This window comes from Triturus cristatus, chromosome 8 (genome assembly GCF_964204655.1).
Source record: "Triturus cristatus chromosome 8, aTriCri1.1, whole genome shotgun sequence".
NCBI lineage: Eukaryota > Metazoa > Chordata > Amphibia > Caudata > Salamandridae > Triturus > Triturus cristatus.
This window is the reverse complement of record NC_140591.1, coordinates 50,549,006-50,568,030: the sequence shown is the minus strand read 5'-3', so window position 1 is coordinate 50,568,030 and position 19,025 is coordinate 50,549,006. Positions and strand designations below refer to the sequence as shown.

Here is a 19,025-nt window from a genome sequence, read left to right as displayed (position 1 = left end):
GCAGTTGGTTGGCAAATTATAGTCCTCTCGGGGCATGCTCATATTATATACACACTACTGCAAATGCTAGGGAAATGGAGAGGGTCAATTCTGCTTAGGCCCCTTCACTAAGTTTACAGGTATCCAAAGATATTTAGATAGGTCACCACACCCACCCGTGTCATGGCATGCTCCATGATCGGTGACCTACCACAACATGGTAGGAATAGTACCACGGCTGTGGACTCAACTGCATTCTGGAACTCCTTTTATAAATAGTACTGCATAGAGACTAGGATCCACATCTAAAAATGCATCCGGACATCCCACGAAAATGTTCCTTTATCAGTTGGGTGATCTGGGTGTCATTAAAAACAGAAGTGTGGATAGTAATCGAAATCTAATGCATATTCTATCCACTCATTTAAGATATTTACTATCGAACCAACATATTTCGGCCTCAGTATTGCCCCTGTGGGTAATGCAGCATTCGCCAGAGCTCAGTGTAATTTTCCTATCTACCATATTAAGGCCATGCTACTAATGGAGGCAAATGCTCTCCTTCCTAAGTCCCTTGACTTGTCACCTGAAAAAATAGAATATATATAGAAAGACTGTGACCCACTTGCTCACAGACACTTAGAAATCAAAGTAAAACAGTATGGTGGTGTTATACTGCTGCTGCTCAGCCTGAGTGTCTGTGTGGGAGAATGTGGGTGAATGAAATGTTCATGTGTGTGTGTGTGTGTATCAGTTGGAGATGGGCTGAGCAGCAGTGAGGCTTCTCCTGGTGGGACTCTCATCCTGGAAACATCTTGCCTACAATAAATCTACATGCAAACTTACCTGGACTACTTATCTTACTTAAAACATTTTTGTATTATTATGGGTAAGTTTCCATTCACACTTTCTTTATTGGGTCTCTTGTGCTTCTCGTGTTTGTCTGGCCAGCTTTCACGATCTAGGTACGTGGGTTGGTATGTAGTCTGTGGTGTGGGAGTGTTTGGGTTATTGTGCGATAGAAAGGAGGATGGTGTGCATGAGTCCTTGCACTTGTGTTTTGTTTCCCCTCCTTTATTCACTTCTTTGCATGAATGTTCCATCTTTAATTTTTCATGCCAATGCTTTAGAAACTTGTCATCTCATGTATTCTTACAATGTTTCTTATACCTTTTTGATTCCCTTCTTTTCCATTACAAAGAAAGGGGATGTGTTCTGCTGCTGCTCAGCCTGAGTGTCTGTGTAAGAGAATGTGGGTGAATGGAATGTTCATGTGTGTCAGTTGGAGATGGGCTGAGCAACAGTGAGGCTGCTCCTGGTGGGACTCTCATCCTGGAAACATCTTACCTTCAATAAATCTACATGGAAACTTACCTGAACTACTTATCTTACTTACAACAGGTTTGCTGAATGGTGAAATGAAAATCACCGGTATCATTGCAAAGTATGTATGTAAAAGCAACAACCCGCTTGCCTGCAGACACGTTTAGTATTCAAAGTACAAATATATGATGTGCCAAACATGCTGGATTGTGACACTTCCACCTTTTTAAAATGACCTTTGGAATAGCTGATCTAACTTAAAATATGCCACAGCATTCTGTGCCAGAAATAATTTCATTAATATATCCTCAATTTACCGTTGCTCTCAAATATGTGCCACGTAAGTTTGATGCTTATATTTACGATCAAAATGGCCACTCAGGCTCTGGTACTAAGAAAATAGAGGAACTAATTTGATAATTCTGCATGTAGTGTTTATAAATAATGAACACCCCCCTTAAGTCTTCACAAAAACGTATAAGCGAAACACAATGATTATTATGAACAATGAATACGGTTAAGGTTAAAGGTGGTTATGTATACGTTATCCAATAACAAATGCTGATTATTCTAGCCGCCATTTAGTGTGTGACTACAGGGAGGTGCCCCATCGATATGCCTATGACTCCTGGCCAGTCCATATTAGGGGTAAGGTAGTTGACTGAATTAATTAATCTCACTCATGCATGAACACCATTAGGATATACAACCTTGGTAGTGCAGAATGTTCACAATCCAGCGTGTTTGGCACATCATATATTTGTATTTTGATTACTAAATGTGCCTGCATTCAAGCGGATTGGGTTGTTGCTTTTGCAAACATATACTTTGCAGTGATCACAGGTGATATTAGGTTCACCATCCAGTATGTTTGCCACACCATATTGTTTTATTTTGATTTCTTAGTGTCTGCGAGCAAGTGAGTTGCTGCCCTTACTTGTACTTAATGATCAAAGGGAATTTTATTTTTACAGGTGACAAATTAATTCAAGGGATTTAGGTAGGAGAGCCGTTGCCTCAATTAGTAGCGTAGTCTGAGTGTGCTAGACAGGGAATTTAGACTGAGCCCTGACAAAGGCTGCATGACCCATATGGGCAATAATTGGTCCAAAACATTTTGGCTAGATACAAATAATGTAAATATCTTAAATGAGTGGCTGGACGATGCATTAGATATTGATTACTATCCACACTTATGTTTTTTATCGTACTCAGGTCACCCAACTAATAGAGGAATGTTTCTGTGGGATCTCCCAAGGTTTTTTTTTAGTTCTGCATCTTTGTATCTATCTAGTACCCTTTATAAAAGAACCCCCGGAATCCAGTAGAGTCCACAGTGGTGGTACTATTCCTACCATGGTGTGGTAGGTCATCTAAGATGAAGAATGCCACAACACAAGTTGGTGAGGTAACCTATAGAAATATCTTTGGTACCTGTAAACCAGGGAAGGGGCTTAAGAATTGACCCTCTCAGTTTCCCTAGCATTTGCAGTGTTGTGAATATAAATTGTAATGGATGCCTTTCTTCCGTCCATGATTTCACCCAAACCAGAGTGTGAGCGGCATAGCTCCAAGCAACATCGTAAAATAACCATGAGATGTTTTTTATGATGTTGCTGGGAGCGATGCCACCAACTCTTTGCTTTGAGTGAAATCACAGAGGACAGCAGCGGGCATTAGCAACAGAGCGGGCTAGGAGCCACAAGGCAAGCACAGCGCCTGGGCGCAGCGTCAGAGCAGCGTCAGCAAGGTTAGCTCTGGGGTTTCAGTGCTTCGCCTGACTTAGTTCTTGCATTTGCGAGAGTTTAAGCTACTAGCATTGTAAAAGACAATGCCTTTTATTTATGTTTTTAAAAACCAAAACATAAATAAAAGGCATTGTCATTTACAATGCCGATAGCTCAAACTCGCATAAATGCGACCTATTGCATTACAAATGCTTGTTTTCATTCTTGTAAGTAATGAAGAATACAGCCAACACGTTTCCTCCCAGGAAAAACTGAACTTCTTCAGGCATGTCAAATGCATAAGACATAATATGCAGTCATTAAAATCACAATGATGGAAAAAATCACATCAATACAAAAAAACATTTACCAAAAAACATTTAACCTGTTATATTAATTTTTGCTTCTGTCTGCAATGGGTGAACTCGGAATCACAGTGGCATGTCTGTCTAACACAATAAATAAATAAAAAGAGACAATTGTGAGGGTTGTCATCTGGTGAAAATTTGTTGTGCCTAAAAGAGTTCCTTTCTGGCTTTTTAGCAGCTAGATTTTGATAGTAAGAAGACAGCACTTTTCTGCACCTATGGTGGGTGCAAAGCTGTGATAATCTGGTGCCATATTGTACTGTCATACAGGACTTGTGTAAAGGACGCGCTGGAAAGAAGAAAACCCTACGTTATATGAACACATTATGTTCGTTATCATGTCTGACCATGCCAATTTTCTGACTGTGGCATAAATGTTTATGATCACAATCTCTCTTCCAGGCACTGCTCACATTCCAGGATGTTGTTGCTGGTTTCTCACAAGTGGAGTTTGAGCTTTTACACAACTGGCAGTCAGATCTTTATGGAAATCTGATGAAGGAAATTCATCAAGCCTTCCTATCACTTGGTAAATTTACCTTATATTTTCTAAAATTTGCACAGTGCATGAATTACCAGACAGTTTGGTGGTTTATATTGTCATTGCTTACGTAGTGCTAATGCTTTTTTCTATAACTGAGTTAATTTTTTAGATATAAACAAGGTGTTAAATGGACTACCTTGTGACTCTGGGTGGAGCATGACTTCACATTTCCTACTTTAATTGTAAAGTTAGTTGGCTGTTACGTCTTACTTCATTCTGTGCAGTTACTTCTGGATTCCTTTTAGGGTCAGTGCTTCAAGGACTGCACAGCTGGTTTAGGGAATGTAAGAGCTGTATATGGCGAAGTTGCATCAGTGGGATATTTTAAACAGGTGTCACCTGAAAAGGTGTAGTTCACAAACTTCAGCGAATACATCCTTTAATCTGCCTCAGAAGATTATTAAAAGCCAGATGGCTACATTGGTGATCTACACAAAGGGTATACGGGCCTTTTCTGATGGTGGTGATCTACAAAGGGTATAAGCACTTCCTTTGATGGCTTTGTGATGTGATATGTGTATAAAACATGTATGATGGTGCCAAGTCTTACACAGTTTTCTGAAAGTAGTTTGATGGAAATGTGTTTTATTTTCTTCTATAAGTGGTTTTAATGTGCAGATCGATCGTTAGAACTGCCTGGATGTGTGTTTTTTCAGTGTTTAATTTTATTTGCATTTATTTAAATGTACTTTTACAGTGTATACTAAAAGTGTAAGCTCCCAAATGACATTTGCTCTGCCCGATTGCTGGTTGAATCAATTGTGGGACATTTTCAGTAGAACAAATCCTGCACTAGTCTACATCTTGGTTACAGGTGCTTGAAGTTGCAGTTTTGGAGGGGACACTTGTAGGGTGCCTCTTTTGAGGTGGTCCTGGGTGATTATCCTGTTGCAGGGTTACTGAGTATTGACAGCTACCATCAATGGGCTGCAAGAGTTGACCGAAGAGAGGGCTGCCTGTGGCTCACTTGGTCTGCAAAGGGGTGGGTCTTATGTGCTTTCCTGAAAGACATCAATCAGTAAATGCTGTGAAGTCGGTCTCATTTTCCTATAGTGAAAATGAAAGTACCCCATCTTAAGTTTCTATGGTTTTATGCATTAAGACTTCTCTGACCACCATCTAGTCCTCATCTCCCAACATTTAGTGTAAGGATTCCATTTGCATCCTCATTCCTTTAATTCTTTCACCAAGTCTTAGTGGTAGATAAATCTAAATTTGTGCAACAAATAACGTACATAAATTGCACTTCGTTATTATTTGATAAACAGAAACATAATTGCCAAACATTTGGTAGCCTTCCGTGAAAAATCAAGTGCATTCTATGATTCAGTAACATGTGGAACCCCCTTTAGCAGCAATTATATTTCTCATAAGAGGTTAACTATCTTTTCACATCACCTGGGAAAAATTCTTCTTACAAAACTGCTTCATCTCTTTGATGTTTGAGGACCTTCTTTTACGCACAGCTGTGCGTCTGTTGGCACGCCACAGATTTTTAATAGGGGTCAGGTCTAAACTTTTACTTGATTGTTTGTATTCCTAATTTCTTCTTCCTTTTCATCCATTCAGTAGCACATTTACTGGTCGTTTTTGGATCGCCACCATGTTCCATGATGTTATGTTATGCTATGTGACGTATACAGATTTGTAGAGCGCACAATCACCTGGGAGGGTATCCTGACGCTTAGCAGGTCTACGCCTAGCAAAGCCTAGTGGGACTGTGCGAAATGCCCGGTCTTCAGCTTCTTGTAGACTACAAGAATTGAGAATGAGACTCTTATGTGTCGTGGCTTTTTGGGCCACACCCAAGGAGCGATGTAGGAGAAGGCTCGACCACTGGATCTGGCTTATGAATGGCATGTGTGCAAGAAAGAGTCTGGTGACCAGAGGTTTGTGGAAGCAGATTTGATTGTTGAGGTATGCTGGACTAGTGTTATGTAGGACCTTGAAAGTGTGTGTGAGGAGCTTGAACTGTGCTTGTTTGTGTATGGGGAGCTAGCGGAGCTCCTTCAGGTGTGGTGAAATAATTGGTGGAGCATCAACTCTCCTTCCACTTAGACACTCTTAGGACACCCCCCAATCTGCCTTTGCAGCATGCAACTCTTAACATAGGTTCTAGTTCTTTTTCCTGATGATACACCCACCCAAGGGTCGAGTGAACTGCAGTTACTAGATTCTGCCCCCTACCTGTTGCCCTACCGTCCCCAGGTACAGGCCCTGCTGCAAAGTCATTATGCACTACGTTCAGTCATCTCTTGGATGTTAAATTGCACCCAATTTATGATCGTGTCGGGTCAGTTGATAAACGCCTTGAAAAATTAGACCTGTCCACTTCTGATGTTCAGGATATTCAGCCGTCTGCACCAAATACTGCCCAGGGGACAGGCTTGTTTAATACACGGTTGGGTAGGGTAGAGGGCTTAAACCGGTGGCAAATGTAAATTTAAAAGCGGATGCAGCCATGTGCAAACGTTCCACATAGGGTAGAGTAGATCTGGTGTTGTTGATACCAGGGTTGTTGATAATATAAAAGCATTTCAGCCGCCAGGTATGCTCACTGCCATCCATTTACTGCTTGATTCATGCCCTTTATGTTGCAGTTTTGGCAAACGTGCCTCAGATGGCCCCTGGAGGTGAATTATGGGGCCAATAGTTTGATACTAAACAATTAGAACTTTTTAGTTACAAATTATTTAAAAGATTTTCGTTTATAATTAATTTTAATGTATTAGTTAAAACAAATGACAAATGAGGCCGCCCAGTGATGTAGCATGCCACCAAGATTGGCAGGTGACGGTTAGTCTTACATATTTTGTGAAATTTCATGCATTTCTGGCCATATACACGAGTGATAAGGGTCTCCACAATTAGTGTAGAGTTCACACAAATTGCCCTTTTTTGTCCTAATGGCCTTATTTGTCCTAGGTATATTTTGCAGGTCACTGACTGTGGAATGCTGGGTTTTAAGTTTCTCTATTTGTTAATCTAGAGTTGGAATTGGAGCACAAAAAGGCTTCAAGTATTCAAATATAATATGTCTATGGAGCCCACTACTGTTGCATTGGCTTATGTGTAAGATGCATTTGATTGGAGCCCCATAAGAAACCTAAATATGTTGTAGTTAGCTAGTAGTACAAGGAGATTTTGTCAAACTAGTTATTTTGTTCACTGCTGGGGGTTCAATTCTAGGTATGGAAACATAATGACTAACAACTTATTTCTTTTGGATTTTAGGAGCTGTGCTGCCATCCAGCTCCTAATGCCCTCTGGCCAGATTTCCAGTAGTCCAGTATCTCCAGTAAAGGGCCTTCTCTAACACACCTGTCATCAGTACATCAGAGCCTCAGTTGGCCAGCTGCCATTCAGGATATTACTAAACAGGCCAGCTCATTCCTCAAAAGTGATCTTCGTAATCCTGTCTTGAAACTACTCGCTTCTTCCAATTCAGCCTTTTCACACTTCCACTAACACAATGGTCACCTATTCACTTAACCTACGACCTTGACTGTACCATCTTTCCTGGAATTATGGACCACCACTGAGACGTCTTAAACAGTTACCAACATATACCAGCTGTTATTTACAACTGACTGACCGTTTATTACTACTATTGCTTGATATTTGTTCTGCTGTTTATATTTATCAGTATAAAACATGTTGACTCTTTGCCTTTTTTTTTTTTTTTTGTAAAAACCTTTATTGACATTTCAACAAAAGACAAGTATGGGCCTACAACCCCCGGGGCCGGCCACTAAGCAATCAGAGTAACAGAAGCAAATTTTAATCACAGGCAGCACCTCGGGGAGCAGATTCTCCATGCTAGCATACTCTTGGCCCCTGAACAGCCCAAATAGGGACCAGGATACAAAAGGTTTTCATTTTATAATAAGGGATAGAAGGATCAGGTGCCAAACAATTTCCCAGCAGCAAAAAATGGCAGGCAGAATAGTAAACGCCAACAATAAACAGCAATCTATCCAGGCAATGGCGCTAAAACAGGAGGTTCAGGATGTGGAGGAATATCACGGCCATTTGCGCCTGCAGTCCCCTGCCCTAAGACCCAGAAATCACCACGGAAATTGAGGCACACATAAAAAAGCAGTGATTGGCAGCAAAGGAGACCTACCGTGCTGACCCCAGAAAAGAAGACAAAGAAGAATAAGAGAAGAAAAAGGAGGCCATAGAAACAAAGTAAAAAACTAAAGAATCCCCTCCCCCAACCCCCCACCCTGCACCTCTGCAGATGAGTACGGCCCCCCCCCCCCCCCCCCCCCAGCAGTGTGCCTGTCGCCCCGGAACCAGACCCGAAATATAGAAGAAACAGAGAAAATGGAGTAAGAAAGGAAACCCCACCAGACGGGGGAGTAAAGAGAGTATTAATAAACTGGAGGAGGGCCTTCAAAACATGCCCCCGGCTTCTCCCTCCCGCACAATATGTTCCTCCCCAAAGCAAACAGTAAACAAACACAAAATCGACCATGTCAAAGAAAAATGGGGAGCATTATGTACCTATTACACTATTAGTTATGTCGTGAGAGCACGCAACCCCTGTGCCCGCCCGCCTGTTAGATGACAACCTCTGAAGGATCAGCCTTATCCTTGGCCACTCTTTGCGAATCCACCCATTCATACCCATCGACCCAGTGCCATGTCCAATGTTACAAGGAAGAGGAGCGTCCAAAAAAGACCAGGAAGCGACACACACATGTAGGGTGGACGTCTCTGAACACCAACACAGTCAACATTATGGAGGACCATCTTTCCCAGTACTGCCCAAGGATCTGTACTGCACACAAGGTCCAGGAAGGCGGAATCAGCCAGAGCAGGCGACTGTTGCTGGAATATTGCCTGGGTCGCCGGAGGTTGCGCGTGGGACAAAGCCACCACCCCCCGCTCAAATCCAAAACCTCCGGAACAGACCGGACCCACAGCCAGCCGATCACACGTTGGCACATTGTCCGAAGTTTCCAGCTTTCCCCTATTCACAGGGGCGGCCACGACACTGTCCTCCTGTGTGAAGTGTGACAAGCCCCTGTGTGCCTGGGGACAGGCAGATCGCAACTGTTCCGACGCTGAAGCAACACTATCAAGCTTCCTCCCCAATACCGAGGCGCCGTGAACCAGGGTGGAATGAAGGGCACCGAGAGCTTCGAGAAGGTCACCGTACCCCAGCCCAGCTCCCGGCGCCCGCTCCGCTACGCTCCTCTTAGGCACACACTCCCAATCTTGCTGAGACCCAGTGTACAGGATGATAGACTCCATCCTAGCAAGATGGCCGCCGGGTAGGTTCATCCCAGATTAGGACCGGGACTCAGGCACAGGCGCATCAAGTTCCATGTCACTGGAAACAGGGTTCCGGGGGCAGACAAAAATATATATCCAGTGTGTGGCCACAGGTAAGTCATCCCCACCACGGACCAGCGCCCGCGAAAATCCGGGAGCAGCCCGCGGTAATCGGGACGCGTTACGGGCAGCGTCCGGGCAGCTCACCGGCGAAGGCTCAGGCAATTACCGGAGAATCCTGGAATTGCCTCCCCGGGCATGCACTCGTTCCGCTACGCTCAGTGGTAGGAAGGACCACAGCGAAATTCAGGCCAATATTCGCACCGCTCCGGTACTCCGACTCCACCCAGTCACCAATGGCCGCTGTTGTTGAACTGCCGCCCGGCCATGTTGTCCACCCGAGGTCCCGGTTCCAGGGCTGCACAGGCCGCAAACTTCAAATGGACATTTCTCCGGCGGTACCGCCGCCAGAAACTTCAGAATCACACGATCGGTTGCCGCTCTCAGCCACCAACACGGGCATATAGCGCAGGCTAAGGATCTCATGCAGGATATCTGTGCGGGATGTGGAGGTTCACGGAGCCGGGAGCCTACGCTGCCGTCCCGATCGCCATCTTGGCTCCTCCTGACTCTTTGCCTTTTAAAGAACACTTGTTGCAGTGGCTGCCATTGCGCAGGAAGGGTCTTTGCTCTTCACTTCTCTTACTCCACTTTTTCTAAAATTCAATTTTAACTGTTTATAGCAAATATTATGACCTAAATAACTGAGATCATTCACATGCTTATTTTTTCAATTTATACTTATTTTCTTTAGGCCCTGTGATATCAAACTTTGTCTTTTCGCTAAAAGAAAAAGAAAAGGAAGGCTATTGCTTCATAGATGATGACTCGGACAGAGGACACAGCGAAGGCCATTGTCCAAGTGAGTAAAAATGGGGGAGCACTTGTGTTTAATCAGTAAAAAGAAAGGGTTTTTTAAACAGCCACATTAGTAATCACCAACTGGCACAATTGTTCACGTGCATGTAACAGAATCATATATATTTGATAAGGAGAAGTTAATTGCAGAGACCGAATAAACCACTAATGTGGACTTTACCACTTTCTGGCAGCTTGTTATTTATTTTTTGGGGGGAAAAGTTTTAAGGTTTTTACACATACATGTAAAGGAACAGGGAACAGTAATTACACAATTTTACAAAAGTTACAAACCAGTAAAAATATGAAACTCGTCATTTCACAGATATAAGATATTTGCCTCTTCTCACTGTTCTAAAATTATCTACATATAGATTCTGTATCGCATCTGTACCAGAACTTCGCCCCCCAACCTCCATTTCCAGGTTTTTACGTTAACCTTGGTTGTTTTTGTTTCTTGAGTCTGTGCCTTTACTCCTTACATAAACAAGAAACCGTTTTCAGTAGTCTTTTGGGTGAACTTTTGCATGTGCCACTTCACAATAGTCTTTTAACCTGCTGTTATTAGATGCCATGTCTCCCCACTGTGTGGGTTTCAGGGGCTTTCCAACGCATAGCCACTCGCCTCTAGGCCAGGAGTATGGCCAGAGAGGCATTCTGTAGAAAATGTGATGTACACGCACATTGAATGAGAATAAAAACATTTTAGCAACAATAGAAGTGTTTGGCAGGCCAAGAATAATGAAACCCACAAAAGGTGATGGGAGGCCGCTTGATGTAAGTCTAACCACTGGCAATCGCTCAGGGTAGCATTCTAGCCCATTGTTCTTTTGCTCACCGTGCCAATTCAGTTTGGATGCAGCCATATGCAAATCATTCTTGAGTCTGCTCCTCATAGAAACAGTCTAGCCCAAACTACCAAGCCACGTCTTCCCTGGACCGAAACACAATCCACCCAGGACCGGTTTCGCCCTAGTTATGGGCTCATCAGCCGGGTACAACTTGATTCCAATGACTCCGTGATCATGGGACCCATGTCTGGGCATGCCCATGCAAGTTAGGGCAGTGCTTGAAACACATAAAAGGTGATGGGAGCCTGCTTGCAATAAGTCTAACCATTGGGAATAGCTGTGGGTAGCACACTATCCCATCGTTCTTTTGCTCACCATGCCACCTCAGTTTGCAAGCCTCCTCCCATCACCTTGTGTGTGTTTGAGGTTTAAAAATAATACTAGAAATTGGTGCTGCCCTTTCTCCACCATACTAGTGCCCCCACCACCCCATTTAGATCTTAGTTTCCTATGGTAGACTCGTAGCTGCCTCCGTCGTAGGAAACCCTTGACCTGATGGCTCGTCCGGCACTGGACTGCCAGGTCAGTGAAATTTGCACTAACATATTTTTAAGAAGACCTCCATCACTGGCCCATAGTCCCCTAAGTTCCCACGATGAACCCCCTGTATCTAGGACATTTTCTTTTTACTCTGGATGCTGACAGATGCACTGCTTGGCCGCAGGCCACATTATATGTAACCAGCTGAAAATATCGGTGTTGGATAGTTGAATCTAGCATGTTAAGTCTCTGTTGAGAGCTTAATATGGCACATGGCTCTAGAGTGTGCAACAGCCATTCCGCTCGGATGTCCTGGAGTTGCTGCATCAAGTATTGCAACTCTCCGTGCATCCTTATAGTGAGGAAGTCTTAGGGAAACATTACATTGATTGTTAGTTATTAGTCACTGTTTGGAGGTGCCTGTGTATATGTGAGTACTGCTGATTTTGTGTTGTCTCTTGCAAGTATGCCTGTACAATGATTCAAAATATGGATTTGGCTTACTCCTGTGTGACAGATGTGTGATGTGACATCACACACAAACATGCAAGTTAGGTAGAATTTTCCAAAACTTTCCTTCTCGGGGTATTCTTGTCAGAGTCACATTTATCATTGATCCCTTGCCGTGTTGCTGGTAGTAATAGCACATATCTGCCTGTTCTCGTATGGCGCTGTAAAGGTAACATATGTCCTTTTGTGCTGATTTGTACATAGCAGACCAGCATCTGGTATCCCCATTTGTTGTGGATACAAATAAAGTCATAGCTCTATCCTGTTCAAGCACAAACCCATTACTAATGGTCAGTGGGGTGCTGAACACTACATAATCAACAGGGGAGTGAGCCCGCAGATAGACATGCAGGCATACTTACAATAAGAAGCTAGTAAGTTATACACTGTGAAGTTGTAGTATCGCTGTGGTGAGAATGCCAGTGTGTAGATTCTTAAAATTAACACTGTCCTTCAAAATATAGCTGCCTTCACATTTGTGTGTGCTTTGTAAACACATCTATATTGTCCTGACAGTTCTGACATGTTACATATGAGCTATAGCAGTATATATGTGTGTGTGTGTGTGTGTGTATGTGTATATATATATATCGAAAAACTTGTTAACTTATCCCTCTGTACAGGTTCTGTCCCCAAGCAGTGGAAACAGGCCTTAGTCAGGCCAATCAGGAAGAACACCACAACTCCATGGACTGATTTGTCAAATCTCAGACCTATTTCGTTGCTGCCATTTTTGGGAAAGCTCACTGAGAAGTATGTTAATCGTCAGTTATCCAGCTACATTGAGAAAGCTGGCGGCCTAGACTACTCTCAATCTGGGTTTAGGTCGAAACACAGTACAGAGTCCACCCTCCTGTCTGTCACTGACGATCTGCATATGTTTCAGGACAAAGGCTACTCGGTAATTTTGGTGTTATTAGACCTTTCAGCCGCGTTCGACACCGTGTCACATAACATCCTCATTGACCGGTTGTCGAACGTAGGGGTCAAGAACAAGGCCCTTGCTTGGCTAAGGAGTTTTCTTACGGATCGGACCCAGACTGTCACCATGGGTGAATACAGATCAACTGAGGTAGAGATTACGAAAGGGGTGCCACAGGGCTCCTGTTTGAGCCCAACACTCTTTAACATCTACGTGGCACCCCTGGCAAGAGTGATGCGCAAATTTGGTTTCATCCCCGTGTCATATGCGGATGACACGCAGCTCCTCTTTCCCTTTCAAAATCTCACCACAGAAATAAGAAACTCCTTCTCCGCTGGCATGAAAGCCGTCGCACAGTGGATGTCCACCAACTTCCTACAGTGCAATGTCAACAAGACGGAAGTAATGCTGTTTGGAGATGCCAAATTACTGTGGACCCCTGACTGGTGGCCATCTGATCTTGGCACTGTTCCGGAGCCCAAACAGATTGTCAAAAATCTGGGGATACGCCTTGATCACGACCTTTCCCTCAAACAGCACAGTAACATGGTAGCTAGCTCATGCTTCCACACCATCAGCATGATGCGCAGAATATTTCCACTGCTACCGGATTCCTTCAGAAAAACTTTGGTGCAAGCCCTTATATTGAGTCGTATTGACTACTGTAACGGACTGCTCCTTTCTGCTAATGAAGGAGTTCTGGATAGGCTCCAGGTGGTCCAGAATACGGCAGCTCGCCTTGTCCTAAATGCTCCCCCCAGAACAGCATCAAAACCTCTATTACAGAAACTACACTGGTTGAGCATTCGACAAAGAGCCAAGTTTAAGATATGTTGCATTATCCATAAATGCTTAAACGGAAATGGCCCTACATACCTGGAGCAGAAATTTATCCCCTACACTCCCTCCAGATCGTTGAGATCTAGTGAGAATTTTCTGTTGGCAGTACCTCGTGCAAAAAAAAACAGACATGGAGGGAAAGCTTTATCTGTTGCAGAGCCCACACTGTGGAACAAACTGCCTCTGGCCCTCAGGCTCTGCACAGACCATTTAAAATTCAGGAAGCAACTGAAAACTCTGCTATTTACTGATAAAATCTAGACCCTGCCCCTCATCTGCATATTTATTTAGACTCTATTTGGTATCACAGCGCAGAGATACTCCGGTTGGAGTCGATTCCAGCGCTATAGAAACCCATAAATAAATAAATATACACACAATTATCGTCTGAAAAACGGACCCCACCAAAGGGGAAGAATTGGGACTACTACTCCCTGCATGCTGCTTACTGGAAGGCACATGCATGATGGGTAAAAGATGTGGCAGTCCATTACTGGTTTTCCTTCCTGCCTGCCCTATGATTAAGGTGCCGGGGGCACTGAAACGCGTCAGGGACTTTCACTGATTGGGTCTGTGCAAACCGTTCTTTGTCAATAAAGGTTCAGTGAACTAATCCTTTGCGGAGTGCGTCTCTAAAGCTTGGAGGCTCTTTTGGAATATTGTTGCACGGCTGCTCCAGCCGTGAGAGATGCACCGCCGAAAACACCGAAGACAGGTCTGTGTAGCTGTGAATCATCACGGCTTGTTTCCAGCGCAAGGGATATCGATGTTTGGGGAATGGAGGCACGGACCTGAGGCCCACCAGAGGGCTGTGTAAATATTAAAATGAACATTGGCAGCAAAATTATCGTCTGAAAAACGGACCCCCACCAAAGGGGAAGAATTGGGACTACTACTCCCTGCATGCTGCTTACTGGAAGGCACATGCATGATGGGTAAAAGATGTGGCAGTCCATTACTTGTTTTCCTTCCTGCCTGCCCTATGATTAAGGTGCCGGGGGCACTGAAACGCGCCAGGGACTTTCACTGATTGGGTCTGTGCAAACCGTTCTTTGTCAATAAAGGTTCAGTGAACTAATCCTTTGCGGAGTGCGTCTCTAAAGCGTGGAGGCTCTTTTGGAATATTGTTGCACGGCTGCTCCAGCCGTGAGAGATGCACCGCCGAAAACACCGAAGACAGGTCTGTGTAGCTGTGAATCATCACGGCTTGTTTCCAGCGCAAGGGATATCGATGTTTGGGGAATGGAGGCACGGACCTGAGGCCCACCAGAGGGCTGTGTAAATATTAAAATGAACATTGGCAGCAAAATTATCGTCTGAAAAACGGACCCCACCAAAGGGGAAGAATTGGGACTACTACTCCCTGCATGCTGCTTACTGGAAGGCACATGCATGATGGGTAAAAGATGTGGCAGTCCATTACTGGTTTTCCTTCCTGCCTGCCCTATGATTAAGGTGCCGGGGGCACTGAAACGCGTCAGGGACTTTCACTGATTGGGTCTGTGCAAACCGTTCTTTGTCAATAAAGGTTCAGTGAACTAATCCTTTGCGAAGTGCGTCTCTAAAGCTTGGAGGCTCTTTTGGAATATATATATATATATATATATATATATATATATATATATATATATATATATATATATTTACAATTTTGTATGGGTTCCCCCCCCCCCCTCAAATAAAACAAGTTGTAGCACATTACTACAGGATATCTGTATAGATGCCACTAGTACATGTTTCTTGAGCCATATGTAGGCAAGACAAAACAAATGTGTGCTGCAGCGGTATGATAATGTTTCTGTATAATAACATCGCTAGTGAAATGTTCAGAAACTATACAGAAAGCTTTGTGGAGCGAAAGGCTTACCAAGTACATGCTGGGGAAAGTTTGGTGTGGTACTCTTATGCTAGGCTGAGACCATAATTGTGAGGCTTGGCAGTTTACTGTATTGTAGACTTCCAGAAACATTAACAGGGATGATCTGACCTACTTGTACCAGGGGAACCTTCTACTACCAAGTGAATTGCGGAGCATACAAGAACTTACTGAATACTGCAACCAAAAATATCAGATAAAATGAAGGTGGTAGCCACACTTGTCCTCAAAAGACACAAAATCAAATGATTCCACCTCCATTTCAGTCAAAATCTAAACAAAGAAAGGAGAAGACTCAGGCTTGTGGGAAGAGTATGGAGGCACAAACCCTCATCAATCCATCTAAAACAGCTACAAAAGGCTCATATGGAATGCCAAAGCTTATTTCATCAGATCCAAATTAGACAGTGCCAAAAACAGGCCAGGTAGACTCTTCAAAACTGTTAAATAATAAACAGCAACCTACAACCCCACAAATGCCACTTTGGAAAATTGTGAAGCCTTCCCAATCTTCTACAAGGAGAAAATAATCAAAATTGACACAGCAATTACTTTCGAAAGCGATGTGATACATGAGCCACATTTTTCGGAAAGCCACAATCTTTGATGAAACCCAACCTACATCCAGGTCACTAAGACCAAAAATTAGGCTACATGGTGCAAGGTCAAAACCCTCAATGAAGATGAGCCGCAAGACCATATCATCTAGGAAACCAACGTCGTGTTTCAATGATCCTACTCCCTCGACAATGTTAAAGGAGATTAGTCAACGTGTACCCCCACTCTGGAGGCAAGTAGTATACTCCTCATTAACCAAATAATCTATCCCAGACTGCTTGAAGAATGGGCAAGTGACACCACTCCTGAAAAACGGCAAAGGTCAGTCAGACAGATCTGAAAATGTTTCGTCCAGTGTGAAACATCCCTTTCCTTGTACAAATATTTGAAAAATGTGTATACAACCAATTATGTCAACACATTGAAGAGTTTAACCTTCTGGACACGAAACGGAATCAGCATTTTTAGTAACGTTTGGACCATTTGAGCTTGAAACTACTTTTTTTTCTCAGACTGTTTTTTATTAGTATCTTGGGCATATACAATAGCAGTTCAACATGATATTTCTAAAACCACTTGTAAGGAGCATGCCCATAACACAAATCAGTGTCAAACATAGTGGTTATACACATCAATAATCACAACTGTTTCCGTATAAACTGTCTGACGTATTACCAAAGAACTATGATTGAGCCCACCATAACCCCCCTCTCACCCCTAAACATCCCTGGAATAGCGAACTAACATTCGAAACTGAGAAGACTTGCATGTACAGTGCAATAGAGATATCGATTAGTTTTCAGGTGTTGGGAGTAGGGACCGTGTACCAATTTCACCTTACAGCCCATAATGCTGGGTGGGAGAAGGATCCGAATAGGGGCGGGTTCAAGTCTGGAACAGATAAAGCACCCTGGTGCGTGAGAGGAATGAGAATCAGGGAAGAGACACCGACCAGTATCTCACCAGAGGCCCCCATATGTAATCAAAGCCTTTTCTTGAGTCTGAGTGTGTCTGTCAGCTGTTCCATGGTGGGGCTCTGCCAGAGGCAAGTATGCCACTGAGGTATAGAGGGAGCCGTCTGTTTCTTCCAAGCATCTGCCAGGGCCATCATAGCGGCTCCTAAAGAAAGCCACACAATGGATCTATCCCCAACTGTTTGATACTTGAGAGAAGGATCCCACAGCCCCAGTAGGGTGAAGTCAGGCATTTGAAGTAAGGGGTAACCCAGAATACCTTCCATCTGAGGTAGTATCTCATTCCAGTAGGGACAAATCGAAGTTCAGTCCCACCAAATGTGGCGAATATCACCCAAGAGCCCACAACCCCTCCAACATATGTCTGCTGTGTCTGGGTAAATGGCACACGTCAAAGGGCCAGTGCAGGCGTGAATGCTGGGTTTATGTGAATACGGGTGTATGGGGAAGGAAAGGTTGTCACACCATAGTGGTTAGTAGCCTCATCCCATACTTTTAGCGTGGCCCTAGTTGGCATGCATAGTTAGGCATTTGGTGAACAATGAGCTTTATATTTCCAGAGAACATCCCAGATCGTTCTGCTTATTATAGCCCTATTCATATTAAGCCAAAGTTTGTCCGATGCCTGCAAGGACCACTCCGTGATTACTCTGAGTTGTGCCGCTTTATAATTGTGAGGGAAGCTAGTGAGCACTAAATCACCTGCCATTTTGGGAAGAGTCAGGAATTTGAGGAAGGCGTGCTTTGTGATTCTGCCGTGTAAAGGTGGTGAGAATGGGTGCAGGGAAGTTAAGAACTGCCTGTCTGCTTCTCTAGGAAGCCCCAGAAAAGGGTATAAAATTTGTGTCGGAATCTTCATTTTTATAGCATTTATACGCCGTAGCCGGGATATGTACATTGGGGCCCATTTCTTATTGTCTTGTTGCAGGTGACGAAGAAGTGGGGGTAGTTAGCATTGTACGGGTCCTCCAACCGAGGCGTGAGTCTGATATCCAGTTATGTGATCTCCTTACTCATCAAATCGAAGGGAGTATGAGATACAAATCTTTCCATCTTCCCAGACGGAACCGCCAGATTGAGTAGGAAAGACGTGGTGAGATTGACCCTAAACCCTGCGACCAGTTCAAACTTCCTGAGTTCTGTTTGCAGGGCCGTCAGTGATGCTTGGGGGAGGTTAAGGTCTAATGGACGTCGTCCGCAAACATTGAGATTTTGTTATTGACTGACCCAAAGGCAATGCTCTGGATAAGGGGGAAGCCTATATTCAGGCGGCCAAGGGTTTGATGTTTAGGGCAAATAAGAGGGGGGACAAAGGCCACCCCTGATGCGTGCCCCTTTCCAGTAACAAATAGTCATAGACTGTCCCATTGATGAAGACTCTTTAGTGTGAGCAGGCATAAATGGCTTGAATTTGTGTAATAAGTGTATCCCTAAATTGTTGCAATGTATAAAAATGGTAGGACCAGTCTATCCGGTCAAATGCCTTCTTGGCGTCTAATGCCAACAGCACTGCGGGTATTCTTTTCTTGGTGGCTTTTTCTATTAAATGAACCGCACGCCGAAGATTATCATGCACCTGCCACCCTTTCATGAAGCCTGACTGATCCGGGTGGATCACATCAGGCATGACATCCTATTACTGATTAGCTAGTTATGTTATGTTAATTGAATCTTATTAGGCGCTCATCTACCCAAGGGTTTTTCAGTACCACCTGTAGAACAAAAGAAAAAGAAGAGTAAGTGGATTCTACATATTAAACAGCCAGGTTTTTAAGCACTTGCGATAACACTCATAAATGGTTTCAGTCCGAAGTACCAGCAGAAGGGAGTTCCACAGGGAGGGGCCAATACAAGAAAAGGATCGACCACCCT

At 43.8% G+C, this 19,025-nt stretch overlaps 1 protein-coding gene across 2 annotated transcripts in view; it reads left to right on the top strand.

Annotated features, from left to right (window-relative positions):
• Nucleotides 1-19,025, top strand: part of LOC146800039 (uncharacterized) — a 161,155-nt gene that overhangs the window by 892 nt on the left and 141,238 nt on the right. For both annotated transcript variants that reach the window (XM_085620946.1, XM_085620945.1), the window contains exons 2-3: nucleotides 3,800-3,926; nucleotides 10,039-10,146. In XM_085620946.1, coding sequence (XP_085477072.1) covers nucleotides 3,893-3,926; nucleotides 10,039-10,146 — 142 coding nt within the window. In that variant the 5' untranslated portion in view covers nucleotides 3,800-3,892. The remainder of the gene's footprint in view (nucleotides 1-3,799; nucleotides 3,927-10,038; nucleotides 10,147-19,025) is intronic.